This window comes from Pongo pygmaeus, chromosome 1, assembly GCF_028885625.2.
Source record: "Pongo pygmaeus isolate AG05252 chromosome 1, NHGRI_mPonPyg2-v2.0_pri, whole genome shotgun sequence".
Classification (NCBI taxonomy): domain Eukaryota; kingdom Metazoa; phylum Chordata; class Mammalia; order Primates; family Hominidae; genus Pongo; species Pongo pygmaeus.
The window spans coordinates 74970825-74987356 of NC_072373.2; the positions used below are offsets into that span (position 1 = coordinate 74970825).

At 38.6% G+C, this 16532-nt stretch overlaps 1 protein-coding gene and 1 non-coding gene across 13 annotated transcripts in view; both read right to left on the bottom strand.

The window, feature by feature from the left end:
- Nucleotides 1-1076: 1076 nt before the first annotated feature.
- Nucleotides 1077-1182, bottom strand: LOC129023362 (U6 spliceosomal RNA). Its single transcript, XR_008496784.1, has one exon. It is a non-coding gene; the product is annotated as a U6 spliceosomal RNA (small nuclear RNA).
- Nucleotides 1183-2386: 1204 nt separating this feature from the next.
- RABGAP1L (RAB GTPase activating protein 1 like) overlaps nucleotides 2387-16532 on the bottom strand; it is an 852978-nt gene continuing 838832 nt past the window's right edge. For all 12 annotated transcript variants that reach the window (XM_054449610.2, XM_054449637.2, XM_054449629.2 and 9 more), the window contains 3 exons: nucleotides 14788-14859; nucleotides 8847-9044; nucleotides 2387-7844 (listed from right to left, as the gene is read on the bottom strand). In XM_054449610.2, coding sequence (XP_054305585.1) covers nucleotides 7692-7844; nucleotides 8847-9044; nucleotides 14788-14859 — 423 coding nt within the window. In that variant the 3' untranslated portion in view covers nucleotides 2387-7691. The remainder of the gene's footprint in view (nucleotides 7845-8846; nucleotides 9045-14787; nucleotides 14860-16532) is intronic.

The following is a 16532-nucleotide window of genomic DNA, read 5'->3' on the forward strand; positions in this document are numbered from 1 at the left end:
AAGATATTTCTTACCCTACGCACCCAGGTCCAAGTCATCATTATTTTGTCTGAAATTTATCTTCCTAACTGATTTCTGTGCTTCCCCATTGTGCCTTTAGAGTTAGTTTTCCACAGAGCAGCTCGAGATGTCTTTTCAGATCATTATATCCCTTTGCTTAAAAACCTCTAACAGCTTCCTGTTAGGCTTAGAATAAAGTACAAACTCCTTAATGTGAACTTGAGTGTTTTACGTATCTTATCTCACCTTTATGAGCTTCATGTCAGAACCCATCTCTCACCACTCTTCCTTCCCCGCTCCCTGATTTAAACAGTCTGGCATTTTTCTTATTCATTGAACCCACTGGGTTTGCTCTTGCCTCCAAGTCTGTACCCACCTTTCTCTCCACCTGTAATCCTCTTCCTCCAGGTCATCACACAGATCGTTTCTTCGCTCTATTTAGGTCTTTCAGAAGTAACACTGAGGGAGGCTTTTCCAGACAATATTATGCAAATATAAATGGACATGTGACAAATACTTTATTCGACTCATTAGTTACTGAGAGTGTATTTGAGTAGCCAGGTATTTATAGGCAATTTAACAATATAATGTTAGTATAAGGTGGCAAGGTTAGATACAAACCTGTTAATGTCTCACAGGGTAATAAACTATAACTTTTGGTGTTATCTGTTCCACTGGAAAGGAAGTAGGGATTTGCATTCTTACTGGACAAAAATCTACAAGTTAATGTATAGATTCAGTATAGGACTTTTAAATCAATAGCGAACAATGAAATGAACAAAGTACAATCCCCTAGTCCTTGGTTTGACACTGAAAGGACATGCCACTCACCTTTTTGCCTTGTTTCCAAAGTTTGGAATAATTTTCCTTTCAAAATGAAATTATTTCTCATTCAGTTGTCCTATTGCAGGCAGCCTTTACTGCTTCCCCCAGTTACTGTACCTGTCAAGCTTACTCATGATTTCCTAACTGCTAAATTCAATGGATATTTTGAATTTTTAATTTTTTTTGCTATTACTCGTACTGGTCCCTTGGGGCTTGTCAGCAGATAAAGAAATGACCTTCTGGGGACTGTGCAAAATATGGAATGCTTAATGAATTTGTGTGTTATTCTTGTGCAGGGGACACACTAGTCTTCTCTGTAGATTACAGTTTTAGTGTATGTGCTGTTGAAATGAGCACTTCTGAGTAATTTTGATTGTTTTACTTTCTATGTAAAATTTCACATTGTTTAAAACACCAGATGGGGGCCAGGCATGGTGGCTCATGCCTGCAGTCCCAGCACTTTGGGAGGCTGAGGCAAGTGGATTGCTTGAGCTCAGGAGTTTGAGACCAGCCTGGCCATGTGGCAAAACCTTGTCTCTATAAAAAATAGAAATATCAGCCAGGCATGGTGGTGTATGCCTGTAGTCCCAGCTACTTAGGAGGCTGAGGTGGGAGGCACTTGAGCCTGGGAGGTGGAGGTTGAAGTGAGCTAAAATCACGCCACTGCACTCCAGCCTGGGTGACAGAGCAAGACCATCTCAGAAAACAAACAAAAAATACCACATGGCCAAATGAAAGATGTCTGTGGTCTGAATTTGGGCCAAAAGCTGTAATCTTACAGTCTTTGATTATTTTTTAATACACGCTGAATTCCAAGAGGAGCTGACCAGTCTCTTGGGATTTCACTTAGGTTCCATGGATTCCCAGAACAAAATGCAAATGCAAATGAGATATGATTGGGATTCTCTGCACACTTTCATAAGTGCCTCTGAAGTTTAGTTTGAATTATATAATATCTCCTACTTTGCTGTACCTTAAAGGACTAACAGCAGCTACCTGACCCAGGATTAGCCAATCATATTTTTTCCAGAATTTGTAATTGGAACAATTGAGATGGTAGTCTTTTGCTGGTAGTTTGAAGAGAGGATATGTAAACTTGGTAGCTGTGTACTTAGAAGCAGAGAAAGCCTGTTTTCAGAGAGAAGAATGAAGCAGGTAAGTGTCATCTGGAAGGACAAGCAGAAGCACAATTATGGGAATAGTTGCTTTCAGAGTCCTGATGGCATTCCAGCCCCTTGTCCCAGTGCCAGTTCAGGCCCAGGTGTTTGGCCTTTGGGTCCTATGATACAGATATCCTATTTCCTTTTAATTAATTGCCTCTTAAAATTACTATTATTAAGCTAGCTTGCAAGGGTTTCTGTTACTTGGAATCAAGGAACCTCAATAGAGAGGAAAATAAAGCACTTTGTGGTGGTGCTGCACAGGGTATCATTTTGCGGGGTATATACTGTGTGTTTTCTAAGTTGACTGGAGTCTGGGGTCAGGTGTAAGAAGTGTTACATAAACATTGGGTTCAAATGAGTCAGAAAAAGGCAACTAAAAATAATAAAAAAGACATACATGGACTTCAGAACAAATGTTTATTACTGCTTAATGGGGCCAAAGGGGCAACACAAAGCATTGAAAACATCACTGGCTCACAAAAACAGTCACCTTGTTACCTTCTCAGTTGCATTTGTTTATTTCACAAGGCTTCATTCACACATAAAAACAAGATACTAATCCAATTCAAGTTCATAACGATTATAAAAGTAAACATTTGTTGGGACAATGTACAATAAATTGCACTTCTTAGACAAGCATTACATTTACATTTATAGAGTGTACTATACATAATACATGGAATTATGGAAACATCTAATTGGTCATTGTTTATAGAGCAAGAGGCTGATCACTAACGTTTATTTTGTAGTTAATTAGTACTGTTCAGACTAATCAACTCCTTTATTCTAGAACCTGTTTTCATTAGAGATGCCATGGACAAAATAATGGAATTCATAAAAATAGACAATTCAGAATCTCTACTACCTCCTCTGCAAGGGAAAGGTAGGAGTTAGAAAGAAAGGAAGTAGGGCTGACTGAGAAACTTTGTCCCTCATTTGAACTAAGGATCCATGCATTATGCAAAATACCAAAAATAGAGAAACTGATACAAAAGGCTTTTGGGACATCTTGGATCTGGGACCATCTCCAGCCTTATTCTTGTGCTTTCATGACACCAGAGTCTTCCGATGCATTTATATTCTCACAATTCAGTCCGTATATTTTATCCCATATATAATATATAGTTACTAAAAGTTATACAGTTTAATGGAAAAGATTTTACATGTTAACTAATTGCCAATGAAAAAGGAAAATAACTTAAAATGTTCACTTTCTACTCAATGATTCTTTTTTCTTAAGCTTTTCAGAATACCACTAATGACAAACCAGAGATGGAGGTAGGAAGAATGGGATATATTAATGAAATGTTTTTATAGCAGGCAGCAAATTCAGGTGGAGATAAGCTTGACATATATAGTCTTTTAGATGCAAACTGAGAAAGGAATGCCAGACAGCTGACTGCAGTCACTAAAATCTCCTATATGTCCACTCTTCTCATTACAACTCAAGATCAGCATCTCCTATTGAGGTGCAGCCAAGGTTGAAGTCCTCATTTTGGTCACTTTTGAAAGATAAAGAATTTGCTAAGGTGAAGGGCTTTGCCTGCATTAAATGGAAGCCATTATGAGAGAGGAAGAATGTGTTGGGACAGTTCTAGTTCAGTGTGACTATCAGCATGGCAGTGAGAAAGAGTTTTATATCAGGTTGTAGGAAACAGGCTGCAGAGCTGTGGTCTGGCGTTCTGGCTTTCATCATCATCTCCTGAAATCTCAATGTGTATTTGGTTGTGTGGTACCCAGGTAAAACAAAAGAAGCAGAGATATTCTATATAAAATTCTTCCAATTAAACACACATACAAACCTAATAGTGTTCAAATCATACAACAATTTCTTCACTCTCTCATTTGTAATTGGAGAAAAGGAGTATTTTGGAGTGTTTTTAAGGGCAAGTTACATAACATAATCATCTTGCTTATCAAGTAAAAGTGTTCTTTCCCAGAAGATAAAACAAAACCAAGGCATTTAATTTTTAAAAAGTTTTTTTTTTTCCCCCTTAAAGGGGCCCCCTAATCAGGCAGGTACCTAAGTGTTTGATGCAAAGGTTGGTGGGAGAGTTAGTAGACAGATTTTACTGAAAGTAAAAGAAGGCTTAAACCCCTACATCAGTTAAACATGTGATTCTCCTTCTGGGTGACTGGCTCACTACTTTAAAGATCTAACTCTATCTCCTCTGCCCAAATCTGTATTGTTTTCTGTTGGTTTTCACACTTCAGCTAGGATATAAAGCAACTAGTTATTAACTGGAAAATATTTTAAGAAAATGGAGCAGGGGTTGGAGAAAAATAAATATTAATACACCCTAGGAAAAAAATGAAACAAGATACATACTATTAAATATCCCCACATCCATACAAAGGTTGCTTTTCTACTTAGGACATTTCAGAAAGCAAATGAAGAAGAAAGTACTAATTTAACAGCTGGGAGAGGGGCAGAAGACACTGGTTGAATGGCATTCCTATTAGTGTTCCTGATAGGCACTCATAAATAAACAGAACATTAAGTAACTGAGAATTTCTTTGCATTAAATTATATGTAACTAAATAAAACCAAATTTTGACATGGTTCAGGATGTGGGAAGCTAGCAAACATATGCACTGCAAAATCCAGCTTGGTTTCTTTCAGATTTAAAAACGTCTTTAGATTCTCAAGATATAAAAGCTGATGAACTGAATTATGAAGTTGAATTTCATTCATTCAATTTTTTCTGCAGAATTTAATGAAAATAGAAATAATCAATTCTTAGATACTGCAAATATTAGATTTTCAGAGGAATGTTTTATACAGAGTGCATCCTAGGAAAGGATGAAAAACACTAGTATGTTTTGAAACTTTCCTGGATATTTGGCTGCTTAATCTCTTCTAAATGAAATTCAAGAGAAGAGATGCAATTCTCAAATATATCTCAAGTGAAATTAAAACTAGGAGTTACTTCATGCTGGGATTCATGAGTTTTCCAACAATAGACAGTGAAGGACATATTGTTTGGAATATTGCTATTATAACATATTGTATGAACAATCATATCACATACCAAATTCTGAATTTTCTTTGTTTCTAGTCTTTACTATTGCTGCTGACTCAAAGGCATTGCACTGAAGCAGAGTTTAGGCTTATGGTACCAGCAGGCATACCCAAGTGTGATATGGGGCTGGAGAATAAAAAAAAAAAAAAAAAAAAGTATTGCCCTCGTAATCTTTTGAAAGAGCTAAAAGAAAACTCACTCGAAAGATGGACTTATCAAACTTGAGAGGTATGTACCTGGTGATTTTTCGAGACGGAATTTTGCTCTTGTCGCCCAGGCTGGAGTGTAATGGCGTAATCTTGGCTCACTGCAACCTCTGCCTCCTGGGTTCAAGTGATTCTCCTGCCTCAACCTCCCAAGTAGCTGGGATTACAGACACCCGCCACCATGCCCGGCTAATTTTTGTATTTTGTAGTAGAGATAGGGTTTCACCATGTTGGCCAGGCTGGTCTCAAACTCCTGACCTTAGGTGATGCACCCACCTCGGCCTCCCAAAGTACTGGGATTACAGACGTGAGCCACCATGCCTGGCCAGGGGGAATTTTTCTCTTTAAAAGGAAAGGGATTATGAAGTTGAACAAGGTCTTTAGATAAGGGATTGACCTAGAGCCATTATGTTTCTCCCTCACCTACTATTATTTAAAGAAAATTATGCACTTTAGGCATTCTGTGGAATGTACTTATTTTTGTAAATTGAAACAAGCTCTGTACAGAACTATGAAATTCACAACACAAAAGAGCATCTTTAATTTAGCTGGCCATTTGATAAGGCAACTGCACAGGGCTTATTGGAATCAAAGCGTAAAGTACCAGTAAAGCTAACAGCCTATACTAAATGATTTACAAAAACAAGTGCCAAGATAACATTTTCTAGCTATTATATTTTACAAAAAAAAAAAAAATTAGCTTATCTAGACCACCATGTAGAGAATGTTAAAGCCAACATAGACACTTGGAATGCTGGGTTATGTTCCTTTTTGTTAAGAAAATAAATTTTGTAATGAAAGATGTCAGAACAACAACAAAAGATTTATGTAAGAAAAGTATTATCTGATGAGTATAACATAACAATCACATCAGTTTTATGGGCTGTAGAGAATATAAACACAGATGAAAGGGATTTCACTTTTTAGAACATAAAAGATCATTTTAGAGGAAAAGATCCACTGTGAGCAACTTGGTGCATCCTCCTGGGGTGTAGATGGCTCTTATTTGATTCTTCTAAGGGTGTGTTACTTTTAATTGCAAAATATGGCACAGATGAGAATCATTCCTGCACTACAGAGTTTAAGATTCTTTGCAAATAATATGGTCAACAATGAGGCCAATGATGAATATCAACAAATGTTATTGTACATATCTAATAGTAGTTTGGTTGGTGTGAAAGGATCAGAGGCCTCCAAAATAGTCTATAAAATAAAAATAGTTTTGCTCTTATCAAATAATTTCCTGCAAGGACTATTTTTATAGGCATGTTAAATATAATTGAAAAAATATTTCCACTAATTTTTAAACAATAGCTTTACCTTTCCATGAGATAAGTATTTCTGTAAAGGTTTTATATTCAATCAAAAATGTTACAAATGCATTTGTATCTCTTTATGCGTACGAAGGACACATTTTCAGGGAACTACAGAAATCAGAAAAAGTTGCCCAGCATTAAACTAAGATGATGTGAGCCTGACCTCTAGTTCCCATTTCAATACTATGTCCTTTAACAAAGTTACAGTATTGTTAGTGTTTCCTTAGCAAGTATATATCAACGTTAAATGAAATACTCTGTCCCTGGTTCTATATTCCACTCTATTCAGCACAATGGCTGAACCTGGGGCTTTTTAGGCGTCTCTGGTAAAGGCTCCCTAAGTCTGTAAGGCGCAATATCCACCTTTAACTTTATAATTGCCAGAAGTCACATCTGTGTCCATACTTAGGCATACTTAGGAACTCACAAGTCCTATGTGGAGTTCTTAAAAGGATCTGTTAGAATACCACAGCCCAAATGATCCTAACCTACACTTATTAAAATCTCAGTTCCTTTTACCTAGGGTATAATCTGAACAGCCCGTCTATTCCTGGCACTTCATTTCCAGATGTACCGAACAGAAAATGAAAGTAAACCAATGATCGCTGATTGGTTCTTTCCTTTGGACAGGATTATCACTCCCCTGGGAATCAGGCTCAGGAGGAAACCTGAGAGTGGTCATGCCTGGCCCCACAGTGTGCTTTATCTGAATAAATCCTGAAAACTTAAGATGTTTAGGTTTCAATTTTTTTTTTCCTGTGACAAAGATCTTCTTATCACTTCAACCTTGGAATAACAGGTGTCTCCATTTTTATGTAAGATAAAAATAAGTATGAATAATTAGTTCTAAATAAAAAAGCATTTAGTTCTGAATTACTTATTTCCAACTAAACATCAGGCAAACAAAATAATATGTAATACTATGATGGATCTGAACATGGCCTTCCATGAAGCTGGAAAATAGGTATTCAACATAGAACAGGTCAGTTTAAATAACATCCCTTTGAAAAGTGTCATACAAGAAAGAGTGAGAGCTACTGAAAGATTCTGGCTTGTTTTCTGGCCTCCTTGACTTTCCTTCAAAGGGACACCAGGAAGAATCCTCCCAGATTTCCATTGCTTTGAACATTGTGCTCTTGTGCTTGGGTAAGGCTGGAACTATGTGCTCTCCTTGGGTGGCTGGGTGACCGGTGCTGGCTGCAATGGCTGGGTGCCCGTGGCCGTTTTGATAGAGTTCAGGGTTTTGCTAAACCAAGAGTTTTTCGCAGCTTGGATTTCATTCATAAGGGCTCCTCTCTGATGTTCAAGTTCCTAATTAAAGCAAGAAAATCATCTGAGTTAAATAAATGTTTTCTCTTTGCCAATAAATAAATAAAAGTGTGCAGCTTTTTGGAGTCTCAAGGTATGTGCTGCCAATTTTCCTCCCACAAAACCCAGGAGAGATTGAATTGGCTTCTTAGTACAAGGATAAAGTTAAGAGCTAAAAGATTTATCAAAAATCTAGAATCTGTGCCTTCTTTCAACAGTGAAAGAAAACCTCATTTTATTCTTTTTTTCCCTGCAAGTTAGGTCCAAATTTAGGTTTAGGTTGCAACCCAATATAACAGGTTTAAAAACCACAAATAAATGTAAACATATGGATGAATTTTTACTGATAGTATAAGCATGAATGAATTCCAGTTCCAAAGAAATAGGCTTTGCCCTAAGAATGTCCAAGGTCAGAGCAGACACATGGTGGAAGCTGGCTGGTGTGGAGGCTGGCGACATGGCAGCCATGGTGCTGGTAGGGATCACTGGGAAAATGAAGAAGAGTCCATCAGAAGCCAGGACTATTTCTAATTATATTATGCTCCAATATGGAGAAAGATAATGGGGAAAGGGGTTTGACAAAATGAGCTAAAGATAAAAAGAAGCTCTAAAGGAAAGAACGGGTGTCAGCCAACGTGTGACTCTCAGGGTAGACACAGCAGAGGGGGTTTGGTTTTTCATTTTCAGGATCAGCCACTGAAGTGACCACATTCTGTGAGAAAGGATGTAAGCAAAAAATCTCAGGGTAAAAAAAACAAACATATGCTTAATTAAGTTCCCATAAGATATAGTTTTAATTATTAAAATTTCATTTAAAATTATATATTTGTTTATATCAGCGTTAAGAATACATGATATAAAATGTGATTATGCAGGACACATTAGCAGACAGAAAATGTATTCATCATACAATTCTGACCTACATAGGTATATTCTGAAGTACTAGAGTATCCTGGACCATTAATTGTTTATTCTTTCTTCTTGTTCTTTTATCAAATCACCAACCTGAATTTTACACTTGGCCTCCACCAACTGCAGTTTGGTTTGTGCCAGTTCCAGTTCCATCTCTCTCAGCTGCTTCTTAAGTGAGTCCTTCTCATCATCCGTTTCAATTCCCTGGTCCTCTCTGCTTGTGGCTGCTAGTTTCAAAGCACCCTCCTTGCTGAAAATGTCACTGCAGTGTTTGCATGCCATCATCTTACCCTAAAGTATCCAAAAGAGATAACCAACATCAAACTATTCCATAGGCTAAATCACTTTCTGAAACAATTTATGACTTTTTTAGATGCTGCTTATTGTCATGGATGCAGGCCCATTTCTGAAAGTTAATTATTTTTCTTGTGCTGCAATCAAAATCATTAGCCCGAACCCAACTATCCAAGATGGGTGCTCCTTTTTCCTGAAGTATCTCTAGAAATACCCTAGAAATAGAAGGTATTGTAGCATCTCTTTGAAATCTGTTCTAGAAATTTTATGCTATCATTATTCTTAGTAGATGCCAAGCCCCACACCAGATGCTTTACTTGCAGTATTTCACTTAATCCTAGAGCAACTGTATAAGTAAGCACTATCATCATCCTCATTTCATAAAGAAAGAAACTCAGAGTTTAAAGAACTTGCCTATAGTAGACTGAGGAAGGTCATCATGACTAACCTAAATCTACCCTTGCAACAAAGCACATGTCCTGTTGTTGAGTTTTAAGCAAAGAGGACCCCTATTGTTTAAAGTAATAAAAGTAACTCCGGCCAGGCCTGGTGGCTCACGCCTGTAATCCCAGCACTTCGGGAGGCCAAGGCAGGCAGATCACAAGGTCAGGAGATTGAGACCAGCCTGACTCACACGGTGAAACCTCGTCTCTACTAAAAATACAAAAAATTAGCCAGGCGTGGTGGTACCCGCCTATAGTCCCAGCTACTCGGGAGGCTGAGGCAGGAGAATCTCTTGAACCCGGGAAGCGGAGCTTGCAGTGAGCCAAGATCGCGCCACTGCACTCCAGCCTGGGCAACAGAATGAGACTCCATCTCAAAAAAAAAAAAAAAAAAAAAAAAAAAAAAATTAACTCTACCACATGCCCGCATTGCCAATCAGGCACACAGCACTAAACAACAGCAACTGTTTTCCAGATAATAGTACTGTTGTTTTCTTAAAGTATTTTCAAAAATAATTCAGTAGAGATAAAAGATATTACATGCTGTTTCTACTTTGATGCCCTACTGCTACAACAAGCTCAATGTGTCCATCACCGTGCCTATCCTCCTCTCTTCACACACACAAAAAGCAACTCTCCACCACACTTCTGTGCCACTGGGCATGTCTCCACCATTTGGGCCTGAAGACTTTGGATCATCTTTTCATTAGCTCCTCTTTCATCCCATGTCCAGCTGACCATTAATTTCTTCTTCTCGGGCCAAGTGTGGTGGCTCATGCCTGTAATACCAGAACTTTGGGGACGCTAAGGTGGGTGGATCACGAGGTCAAGAGAGCGAGACCATCCTGGCCAACATGGTGAAACCCCGTCTCTAGTAAAAATACAAAAATTAGCTGGTCATGGTGGTGCGCACCTATAGTCCCAGCTACTCGGGCGGCTGAGGCCGGAGAATGGCGTGAACCCGGGCGGCAGAGCTTGCAGTGAGCCGAGATCGCGCGACTGCACTCCAGCCTGGCGACAGAGCAAGACTCCGTCTCAAAAAAAAAAAATTCTTCCTCTGACATGTCTGAGCTCTTGCCATTCCAGGCCAAATTCCTAGGGGTCAACTTCTCAGTACTCACTGGCTTCCTTCTCATCCCATCCATAAACAACTCTTCGTATTCCTTTTCATTAATATTCATTAGACATGTAAAAACAAAACTTGTCACTCTCTTACTTAAGAACCTCTGAGAATAATTAGCCCAGTATAGGCATATTGTAAATATTTGTTGTGTATTTACTGTTGACTAAAAATGTTAAAGAAATAGTTTTGATCTGAGTCTTAAATGATTAAAAGTTTACCAAGCCGGCTAAGTAATTTTATTAGGTTGAACCACCTGAAGAAATAGATTGATCACATAAGAGGGAGGATGACATTTCAGCAAAGAGAACACCACCATGTGCAAAGACATAGCACCTTCAGATAACTTCAAAGAATTTACAATGGCTTAAGCAGAAAGTGATTCAACAATGAGCGAGATGAAAGATCCCTGTGGCCAGGTCATAAAGGTCCTTAAATACCATGTTGCTGAATTCTGATTTTATCCTACAGAAAATGTATTCATTTACTCTACCGAGTCTGGTGCTACATGTCGAAGATAGAGCAATAAGTTTGACAGAGCTGCAGTCTGGCAGACCTGCTAAAATGTGGTGGATACTGCTGATTCTCACCCAATATCCATTTCTCCTTCTTCCTTACTAACAGACCCTGAGTTTATTTGAGCTGGCAGTGTGTCTAGATAAAAGGTGACACTCCCTAAATTCCCTCAAAGCTGCTATGTAAGCAGAAGTTTAGAGGGGAGCTTCTAAAAAGGCTGCTTAGAAAGAGCCCACCCAGGGGAATGAGGCCTTTATATCCTGCATCTTCTTTTGGACTAAAATTCTGCCATAGAGTATGGGTGTGATGGTGGGAACTCTAGTTGAAAGGATTGGTTTTGGACTGGGCACAGCGGCTCATGCCTGTAATCCCAGCACTTTGGGAGGCCGAGGTGGGTGGAACATGAGGTCAGGAGTTCGAGACCAGCCTGGCCAACATGGTGAAACCATGTATTTTGTATTTTCTACTAAAAATACAAAAATTAGCTGGGTGTGGAGGCGTGTGACTGTAATCCCATGTACTTGGGAGGTTGAGGCAGGAGAATAGCTTGAATTTGGGAGACAGAAGTTGCAGTGAGCCGAGATTGTGCCATTGCACTCCAGCCTGGGTGACAGGGCGAAACTCCATCTCCAAAAAAAAAAAAAAAAAAGAAAGGATTGGTTTTTAGGTGACCTTGAGGATAGAAGTCCACATGAAGATACAGGTCACTAATGACTGATTAGCTTGGGTTACTAATGACACCAAGGATATACCTTTCTAGTCCTAGGCTGCTTTTATTTAAAATAATCAACACCTTTTATGTTTAAGCCAATGCTATTTTGGGTTCCCTATATGTGGCCAATCGAATTCTGCATTGATACACAGAGTGATAGTCAAATATCACTTTATATTTGGGAACACTCATTCTGATTATAGTGTAAAGGATGAACTGGGGGGTGATCATGACAAAAGAAGGTTATTACAGAAAACTGAAAAAAACAAAAACTATTTATCATACCAAATGAGATAGGAAGAAGCACTAGAGAAAGGGGAGGTAGTATAGTCTAACAGCTAATGTTATTGACTTTAGAGTCTGACTTCCAGGCTTAAATCCTGGTTCTACTAGCTGTGTAACCTGGATCAAATGAATTACCTGTTTGCGTCCTTATCATCAATAAAAGAGAAAATATACTGTCTTTTTTTTTTTTTTTAATTTTGTACCAGGCTCTTACTGTCACCCAGGCTGGAGTGCCACGGCATGCTCACAGTTCACTGCAGCTTCAGCCTCCTGGGCTCAAGTGATCCTCCCACTTCAGCCTCCTGAGGAGCTGGGACTACAGGTGCATGCCACCACATCCGGCTAATTTTTGTATTTTTTGTAGAGACAGGGTTTCATCAAGTTGAACTCCTGGACTCAAGTGATCCGCCCACCTCAGCCTCCCCAAAGTGTTGGAATAACAGGCGTGAGCCTAGTTCTTCTTCTTTATTCTGGCTAAGACAAGTTTACACTCCTCTTCCTAAATGTCATGGCCTGTTATTAGGTAGTCTCACCTACTTAGCCAATGTTTTCCTCTGTTCCTTAATACATATTCTAATCACATCAGTCTCTGTAATGAGACACTGAAATACTCATTCCTATGTTTGGGTCTTCACTCACATCACTTCTTCTATAATGTTCTGTTTAAACACTTCTCTGTAACTAATTTCTATCCACCCTGCTTTAGTCCAATCTCCATAAAGCCTTTTTTGGTCTATAGTTCTCATGATTTTGTTTTCTCTACAATGCTGATTGTCAGTGTGATCCAACTTAGCACTTTTTTTGTTTGTTTTTTGTTTTTTTGAGATGGAATCTCACTCTGCTGCTCAGGCTGGAGTACAGTGGCACAATCTCGGCTCACTGCAACCTCCGCCTCCTGGGTTCAAGTGATTCTCGTGCCTCAGCCTCCCGAGTAGCTGAGATTACAGGTGTGAGTCACTATGCCTGGCTAATTTTTGTTATTTTTAGTACAGACAGGGTTTCACCATGATGACCAGGCTGGTCTTGAACTCCTGACCTCAGGTGATCTGCCCACCTCAGCCTCCCAAAGTGCTGGGATTACAGGTGTGAGCCACTGCACCTGGCCTAACTTAGCTCCCTTGAACTGCTTTCTAAGTTCTTAATTTGCATGTATACATAACTTGTCCTACAGGAAAATTTTAAGCTCCTTTTCATATGTAATTTCTATAACAAAATGGCAGTCTAATAGCTATAGCTATGCACACAGTATGTGCTCAATAAAACCTTTGCTGAATAATCAATATAAATTCTCATTTTGTTATTTCCATAAAGATTTCAGTTTAGCACTGAGAACACATGGACACAGAAGAGGGGAACAACACTCACCAGGGCCTGTTGTTGGGGCTGGGGACTGAGGGGAGGGAACTTAGAGGATGAGTTAACAGGCACAGCAAACCACCATGGCACATGTATACCTATGTAACAAACCTGCACCTTCTGCACATGTATCCCCCCTTTTTTTTTGTTAGAAGAAATAAAAAAAAATTCACTTCAGGAGAGTTAACCCCTTTATGCCATTCAACTTCATCAACTGAATCTTGGTCAGTATGCCTATGATGTACAAAGAGTGGTAAGTGCTAACTAGAAAGAAGTGCAAAAGTAGACCCGAAAGGGAAGATACAAACATCAAATTTTAGCACAACAGAGAGGGAGACCACCAAACCCTATACTCCCTAAATCTCTCATTGATATTTTGTAACATGAGTAAGAAGAAAATACTTTTGGAATACAAGGTCTTGTATGTCAGGTACTAATCTAAGCACTTTATATACAGTATGTACTTTATATTCATTATCTTATTTAACGTTCAGGATGATTTCTTAAGGCAGGTAATGTTGTCTCCATTTTATAGAACACAAAATGAAGCTTTAAAAAGTTAAATCACTTTTCAAGATTGCTAAATTACTTACTACACATTTATTTACTAGTATGAAACCCGAACATATTCAAATAAGATGATGTCAGGTTTCTGTAACACTGGTCCCAAAAGTTGACTATGACAACATTGCCTCTTAAGAATACCAATCCATTGGTTTACTGTTGTTTCTATGGAATAAGCAATCTGTTTTTTTTCAAATAGAGCATCAACATAATGCATTTTACCACCAGGGGGCAGCAAGTAAACAAATGCCACAAGTTTTCTTTAAAAATAAACCTCTAAAAACAGTGCAAGAATCAGTAACCCAACACATGTTTTTCCAGCTAAGTTCTATATTGCCCATAGTGTTTACTTATAAAGAGAGTGATGGGATGATTCTACTGAGTCCCATACTGAAGCCACATCAATGCAGGCTCAGTCAGATGTGGGCTGCTGAGGGTTGTCAGCTTCACACCACCCTCATCTCAAGCTCATCTCAAGCTCTGGGGCTTCTTGTGACAATGTCAAATCCTACTTCCTTTCATGTTAGCTGCCTCTGACAGTCCATATGATTTACAGGAGCATCATAACCTTTCAGCTGGTAGGGAAGACAATCACACCTGGTCAGAAGAGAGGTATCCTAGTCTCCATAATTCCTATTAATAAATCCTTTAATACAAAATGGTGGTGTTCAGGGTTCTTTCAGGTACTTACAAGCCTGTGTGACTTTGAAATAAATTTTATCACAGGACGATTTCACTCCTTACCTTTACCACTTCCAGCTCCTCCTTGCTGGCTGCTTGCTGTTTCTCCAGCCTGGTACTCAACTGCGAACAGATCTAAGGATGAGAAAAGAGTCTTTTACTAGAAAACAGAACAACTCTTGCAGCATGTACACATAACTACTTATCAATTCATATGTTATGCTAGCACATCTGATCCTAGAAGGAATTTTACAAATGAATAGCACTGCAAATGCCAGTCATTTCAGAAATGAGCAGCAGAAAGCTGGAGCGTTCCATATGTAAAGCACACTCTACCTTAATTAGTAGAAACATACAGAGAGTAGATTTGGTTTCTTTCTGTCACTAGCCTTCTGTGACTGGTTCAAGTGAATTCCTGGCCTCACTTTTGGAATTAACCTATAGAATCTTTGCTGAGTATTCACTTTCTACAAGTTAGTATGCTGAGAAAATCTTGATGAAAAGAATTCTAGACAGAAATATCTCCTGTCTACTGTCACAGAAAGAACCTGTTTTCAATCACAAAAGTTTCCTTAAGAAGTGGCAGAGTGATGTTCTCACTCATAAGTGGGAGTTGAACAATGAGAACACATGGTCATAGGGAGGGGAACATCACACACCGGGACCTGGTGGAGGGGTAGGGGACTAAGGGAGGCATAACATTAGGAGAAATACCTAATGTAGGTGATGGGTTGATGGGTGCAGCAAACCACCATGGCACGTGTATACCTATGTAACAAAACTGCACGTTCTGCATGTGTACCCCAGAATTTAAGGTATTAAAAAAAAAAAAAAAAGAAGTGGCAGAGTGGATAAAACAAAGTTAAAATGACCAGAAAATAATACAGACTAAAACTCTTATTAAGTAGGTTTGGCAACATAGCATAGAAATTAAAAACTTAGTTGCTGGAGTTAAATGTGAGTTTAAGGCAGGCCAACTCCATTTCTTTATAGCTTTGTGAGCTCGGGCAAAGTCATTAATCTTTCTAAGACTCAGTTTCCTCATGATTAAAAAGTGCTGTGCTATAGCAATCAAGTGGGAAAAAAAGTATGCAAAGGGGTTAGCATAGCACCTGGCCAATAGTAAGTGTACATTAAATAAAATATATTACTATTATTGATTCTGAAGGTGCTAACAAGTATTAGAAATGGTAGAAATAGGTGCTTTCAAAGGAAAAAATCTAGATAAATAAGTATTGGATGTTCAAATCCATTGTCTGAAATAAGAATCTTTTATTTTAGAAAAGTGGATGAAAGGTGGGAGGATCGCTTGAGCCCAGAGGTCAAGGCTGCAGTGAGCTGTGTTCAGGCCACTGCATTCCAGCCTGGGTGACAGAGCAAGACCTTGTCTCAAAAAAAAAAAAAAAAAAAAAAAAGGATGGAAAAACAGGGGATGTGAAATTTTAAAGTACAATTTTGGATAAAAACGTATATGGTCTACCTCTATTATCAAAACAGACATTAAAAAAAATCCCAGTCTACTCAAAAATTGCTCTGGAGATGAGGGCTTGCTTGCTGAGTTTAGTTTGTTGAGTTTCATTCCAATTTCTCCAGATCCAAGCCTGAGGAACCGTTAGTAGGACTGTATTGACTGATGTTAAAAAGAAGAGATCACCATGGTAGATTCTGCAAACCTTAAACCCTTTTAAATAAACCAAAACATTATGCACAGAGCCAGTAATAGCCAATTCCAACTATAGAATGCATTTAGATTGTGTCTTATATCCTTATCTTCAAACAGATGGGTCTGTTGCCTTTTGCATTATTTC